Raw genomic sequence first — 6,269 nt, 5'->3', positions numbered from 1 at the left:
GAAGGAATATTTTGTAAACGCTGTGTTTGAAGTCCCCTCCCATCCCTAGAAAGAATGGAAGTGAACTTACCCCCTGCAGGTAATAAAGAATAAAGCTGCTTGATGAAGAAACACTCAGTGTTGGGATTGTGTTCTGTGAGTCTCAGCAGAGAGCTACTTGACAGGGGGTTAAGGGTGAAAGGTGGGGAGTTTATGGGGCACATGAGGGGATACCTCTTCACTCAGAGGGTCACTGGAGTGTGAAATGAGCTTCACCCACCCACAAAACGTCTGCCCCCGAATGAGGTGGAGCCCAAATGGCGGGTCCCTCAAATGAGCTTCTGCCAACCAGAGACCGGGGTCTTCGGGCTGGTTTGGTGCCACCAGAGAACATGATGTGTGCCCCTGGTGATGGTCACACTGACGGTAGGTGTCGGCGCTTGGGGGGAGGGGGGCAGTGTTGTACTTGTACGGGTGGGTAGAGATATCTCAGAGACAGCAGATCCCAGACAAGGGCTCGTCCTTTATTCTGGGAGGTCCTGGTACCAGTTGTAACGGGGTTTACCCGACGGTCCAGTCTGGGAGGTCAGGGACTGGGCCGTCTCCAGTGCCAGAACAGTCACTCTCGGCTGAGCCTGGATTGGGAGCAGGGACGGTTTCTGTTGAGATACGGACATGAAGGTCCAAACCCGGGGAGACGCCATTGTCAAATTTCACCAAGAAACAATCAGGCCAAACAACTTCAGGCAGAACTGGTCAGGATGACAAACAGACATCGGTACACAGAAATGACAACTTTTAAAATCAGAAATAAACCAATGTAAAAACAAATTTAAAACCAGCTCCTTTGCCTGAGGATGGATGGAATGGAAATGGTCCCGAGGCAAAGGAGGTCGTTTCACACCGTCTGCACGACTCAGTCGCCCCATTGAAGGAGTGGCAGTGGCGATTGAGTTCGCACTGAGAGGGGGATTGGACACGGAGGGACAGGCCTGATGAGGGTCGGTTTGATTGCCGAGGGGATCTGCTGTCTTGTCTTGTGGACTGGCCATTCACGGCTTCCTGACCGGCTCAGACACTGAAAGCCCGTGTTTACCTGCCCCCCCCCCCCCCGGTTCCAAGCAGTCTCGTCCCCCTGGGAGATGAAAGAGAAAGTAAATTCACCCGCTTACAACTGGACAACGATATGTGTTAATTATTTGGAGAATGCAGATCAAACAATTAATGAGGTTGTGGATGTCACCAAAACCGGTGTGTGGAGAAAGTGAGGGTTGTCTAAGGTTACAGTGGGATCGAGACCAGTTGGGAATGTGGGCCTAGGACTTGCAGGTGGATCTTAGCTGTCACTCAGAAACAGTTCTTCAGGGGGTCAAAGACGACTGAGACACGAAAGAGAGCTTTTCTTGGGCTCTGGATTCAAACAGACAAGACTGGTGCGCTCGTTCATCGCGTTTGAAGGTACCACGGCAGAATATAAGTTGTTGCTCCGCCACCCTGAGGGTGCAGTCATCAATCAGGAGCAACTTCGCACCATCCTCCACAAGTGTGACTTACCAGTCAGCAAGCATTTTAATTCTTCATTCCCAGTCCTGTTCCGCCGTGTCGATCCATGGACTCCTCTTGTGCCAAGATGAGCGCCCCTCCCCCCCCAGGGTGGAGGAGCAACACATTATACTCCGTCACATTATATACCCTCCAATCTGATGCAATGAACATCGATTTCCACTCAGGAGAATAAATTACCGTCACCCTCCTCTATGCCCCACTCTGACCTTGTACTTCTCACCTGCCTATACTCCTCCCGGACCTTCCTCCTGCCCTCTCTCTGGTCCACTCTTGTCTCCTATCAGATTCTTTATTCTCCATCCCACCCCTTCTTCAACTTTCCCACCCACCCGGCATCAGCTTCCAGCTCGCCTCTTCCCCTCCCCCTCCACATTTTTATTCTGGCATCTTCCCCCATGCTTCTCTGCCCTGCAGAAGGCTTTCGGCCAAAAATCGCCGACTGTTTATAATTTTCTATAGATGCTGCCTGAGGTGCTGAGTTCCTGCAGCGTTTTGTGTGAGTCGCTTTGGATTTCCCGCATTTGCAGACTTTCTCCTGTTAGTTCCAGAAATCGACGTCCATGACCAGGCGATCACATGCGCATGCGTACGGTGCGCGGGGAGTTTCGCGCGTGCGCACGGTGAACAAAAGGCTCGGAAATTCGGCTGCAGGTAGGAGAGAGAATCCGCGCAGATTATTATCGGGACCGGCGTCCGAACCGCGACTGAAATCCAGTTACTGTGAACTCCGGACACACCTTTCCTCCGTACCCCGGGACAGTCCAAGTCCTTTCCCTCTCTCTCTCTACGAGGGCTCCGGGGTACTTTCTGCTGAGCAGCGAAGGCGCTGGAGCCTTGGCGGATAGATGGGTCTCTTCCTCGTGGGGGTTTCTGGGTAAAGTTACAGCCATAGCTGACAAAGCCAGCGTTTTCCCCGTTAGTCCGTAGGCCGTATTTGGAATCGCAAAGGGTGGCAAGGGGAGTAGATGGATCACTCGGGCACCACCGAGCACTGAGGAGCTGACCTTCCAGTCAATGAAAATGTCATTTTTTACTGTATTAAAAGAAGGAAACAAAATCCTTACATCAGTTTTAGTTCTTGTGGAAATCACCCTTGTTCCATCTTGATCTGTGAGGACATGTTTAATACCATTCGCTTTGAGTACATAATGATACTAATTACCTTTGGCCTGGGTAACAAGTGACCTGCAGCGTTCTCATCACAAATATGCCACACTCCAATGTGAACGAGGACTGCCCTCCCCATCATGTTCATTGGCATTGCCTCTGATGGGCTCTCCACCGTCAATCACCTGTGCGGAGGGGCAGAGTAATTTGAAACTCTCCAGGGTTTGCCGTGTAACATCACATGCTCTTTGTAGTGCTGTCGTACATGACCAGAACTTGAAATAATACCAATGTTTTCTCTAATTTATTTTTCTCACAACGTATGGACCGACCATTTGTCTGAAGGTTAAATGTTTAAACAACCTGAAAACAGCACGGCACAAACAAAATACCAGCTGTGCAGCAACAAAGGCTCTCTGTGTGGGAGCATTTCAGTTACTGCGCAGCTCAGAATAATATGGGACAGAGAATAATACTAATGGAAGGAATCAGACTGGGCCAAGTCACAGATTGAATGTCCCATTCTCACACAGACAGGAAAACTGTCGGGCAATTAGATGGACAGACCAGTTGCTGGCACCATGAACAGTTAGTAGGTGAGATTTTCCCCCAACTTGGGTTGATCCTTGCTGTAACAGTGTGATGTCAGAGCTCAGAAAGGAGACTAAAATTATCTCATAATATATCGGCTGTGAAAATTAATCAGATACGGGAGCAGAATGAGGTCGTTTGGCCCATCGAGTCTGCTCCACCATTTCATTACAGCTGATCCATTTCCCTCTCAGCCCCACTCTCCTGCCTTCTCCCCATATCCCTTCCTACCCTGACTAATCAAGAATCCATCACCCTCTTCCCTAAAATATACCCAATTACTTGGCCTCCAGAGCAACTCATAGCAGCAAATCCCACAGATTCACCATCCTCCAGTTAAAGAAATTCCTCCTCATCTCCATTCTGAAAGAACAAAGCTCGATTTTGAAGCTGTGTCCTCTGGTCTTAGACTCCCCACTCTGGTAAGCATACTCTCCACATCCACTCTATCGAGAATTTCCAATGATCGATAGATTTCATTATTCTGAACGCCAGTGAGTAGAGACCCCGAGCCATCAAATGTTCTTCATCTGACAAACCTTATAAATCCTGAAATATTTTTGTAAACTTCCTTTGAACGCTCTGCAATGTGAGCACATCTGTTCTACTTAAGGGGCCTGAATCTGCTCTCAACAGTCCAAGTGAGGCCACACTTTATAAATACTCAACAACACATCCTTGCTTTTATATTCTTGTACTCTTCAGCATTATTTCCTCTCCATTGAGAAAACAGTCTGCACTCATTGTTTCTAACAAAGTGGATGACCATACACTTCTCTGAATGATGACTTTCACTCATTGATGTCTTCTGTAAATTTTTTTTACAGGTTAGAAATGGCAAAAATTGTGTACGGGAATATTAAATAGAACAACGTGTCAGTTTGCTGTCTCTGCCCAGATATTTAAGGCGTTACTAGATATTTAACAATGTATCACTGTTGATCCTTGGAGATGAAGAATTATTTCATCACAGCTGGAAAGGTGCTTTGTGTCTGAGATGAAGTTTTCTGTTGTAACTCACTGAAATCCATTGGAACCGGGGAGCTGAGAACACACCAGCATTTGTTCACCGGAGATCAGTTCTTCAACTCATTGATTGTGCAAGGGGTTTACTACATCTGCCATTTGACTTATGAATTGACAAAGAACTGTGGGAAGGGATTCACTCTTCACTCACTCATCTGACCTCCATGCACACCAGCGAGTTCACACTGATAAGATGTTCACCTGCGCTGATTGTGGGAAGGGATTCAATCGGTCATCCAGCCTACTGACACACCAGCGAGTTCACACTGATGAGAAGCTGTTCACCTGCTCAGACTGTGGGAAGGGATTCACTCAGTCATCGCAACTGCAGAGACACCAGTCACTTCACATTGGGGAGAAGCCGTTCACCTGCTCACACTGTGGGAAGGGATTCACTTGGTCATCTGAACTGAAGATACATCAGCGAACTCACACTGGGGAGAGGCTATTTACCTGTTCAGTCTGTGGGAAAGGATTCACTCAGTCATCTGTACTGAAGGAGTATCAGCAAATTCATACTGGGGAGAGACCGTTCACCTGCTCAGACAGTGGGAAAGGATTCACTCATTCATCTGTACTGAAGGTACATCAGCGAATTCACACTGGGGAGAGACCTTTCACGTGCTCAGACTGTGGGAAGAAATTCACTGACTCATCCAGGCTACAGGCCCATCGGCGAGTTCATACTGGAGAGAGGCCGTTCACCTTTTCAGACTGTGGGAAGGTATATACTCGGTCATCTCAAGTGATGGTACATCAGCGAATTCACACTGGGGAGAGGCCATTTTCCTGCTCTGAATGTGGGAAGATATTCACTCATTTATCTGACCTACAGGTGCACCAGCGAGTCCACACTGGAGAGAGGTCATTCACCTGCTCAGACTGTGGGAAGTCCTTTATTCGATCAGTTGAACTGAAGACACATCAGCGAATTCACACTGGGGAGAGGCCATTCACCTGCTCAGACTGTGGGAAAGGGTTTATTCGGTCATATCAACTGAAGGTGCATCAGCGAGTTCACACTGGGGAGAGACCGTTCACCTGCTCAGACTGTGGAAGGGGATTTACTAAGTCAGCTCAACTGATGACACATCATCGTATTCACACCGGGGAGAGGCCGTACACCTGCTCTGAATGTGGAAAGAGATTCAGTCAGTCATCCGACTTACAGACACACCGACGAGTCCACACTGGGGAGAGGCCATTCTCCTGTTCCCAATGTGGGAAAAGATTCTCTCAGTCATCCCACCTTGTGACGCACTACCGAGTTCACACTGGGGAAACTGTTTAAACAGGCGACAGGCTACAGGCTGGATATTTCACCATCACAGTTACTGAATCAAGTTCAAAAGTGACTGTTGGTGCCGAACTCGGCAATTACTGCTGCTGTTTATCAAACCCAGTTCCGCACTCTGGTCACTGGGCGTGGGAGGTATTCCTCGGCTAATGTTCACGTTTAATGGGACTGGAGTTTAATGGTTTGGATCTGTGACACAGAAATCAGTTCTCATTTAAATTCTGACCACATTGACAGAATCTCCTTTCTCTCCCCTGACTATCATCTCCTATAACTACTGCAAAGCCTGAATTTACACTTCCCTATTGACCATCAGAGCCGACAGTGCTACCGGCCTTTCTGTTGCTGCCGTGCCCCAATGGGTCAACCACCACCCACCCAGCAGTATCCAACAAGGTGTTCTGCTAAGGAGAATGCCCACAGGACAGCCCTGCACTGTCTTCCTAATGACCCTTACCTCTGCTGGTGATCACGCATCTCCTATCCGAAGCTTGTACTCTGGGTGTGGCCACATCTTCAGATGTTTCTTTTCAAATATTATTATTATTATTATTATTATTATTATTATTATTATTATTATTATTATTATTATTATTATTATTATTATTATTATTATTATTCAAAAATAATACAGGTACATTGAAGTAACAACTCTCACAATCCCTCACAACAAATTATCTTAAAGATTGAACATTTTTGTGAA

At 47.5% G+C, this 6,269-nt stretch overlaps 1 protein-coding gene across 1 annotated transcript; it reads left to right on the top strand.

Moving 5' to 3' along the window:
* Positions 1–296: 296 nt before the first annotated feature.
* Positions 297–6,051, top strand: LOC140720528 (uncharacterized). The gene is made up of 3 exons (XM_073035371.1): positions 297–405; positions 2,073–2,196; positions 4,390–6,051. The coding sequence occupies exons 1-3, from the start codon at positions 297–299 to the stop codon at positions 5,558–5,560; spliced, it is 1,404 nt and encodes a 467-aa protein (XP_072891472.1). The 3' UTR covers positions 5,561–6,051.
* The last annotated feature ends 218 nt before the right edge of the window (positions 6,052–6,269 follow it).

Source organism: Hemitrygon akajei, unplaced genomic scaffold (genome assembly GCF_048418815.1).
Source record: "Hemitrygon akajei unplaced genomic scaffold, sHemAka1.3 Scf000044, whole genome shotgun sequence".
NCBI classification, from domain to species: domain Eukaryota; kingdom Metazoa; phylum Chordata; class Chondrichthyes; order Myliobatiformes; family Dasyatidae; genus Hemitrygon; species Hemitrygon akajei.
Note: the sequence above shows the minus strand (reverse complement) of the source record. Positions and strands in the feature narration are given on the sequence as shown.

What these genes read in the sequence shown, in the direction of transcription:
- LOC140720528 (XM_073035371.1), top strand. Translation starts at nt 297, where the DNA reads ATGGCGGGTCCCTCAAATGAGCTTCTGCCAACCAGAGACCGGGGTCTT. An exon ending in TGGTGATGGTCACACTGACG is followed by an intron (nt 406 to 2,072) that starts GTAGGTGTCGGC and finishes CCGCATTTGCAG; the next exon opens with ACTTTCTCCTGTTAGTTCCA. An exon ending in GCTCGGAAATTCGGCTGCAG is followed by an intron (nt 2,197 to 4,389) that starts GTAGGAGAGAGA and finishes GAATTGACAAAG; the next exon opens with AACTGTGGGAAGGGATTCAC.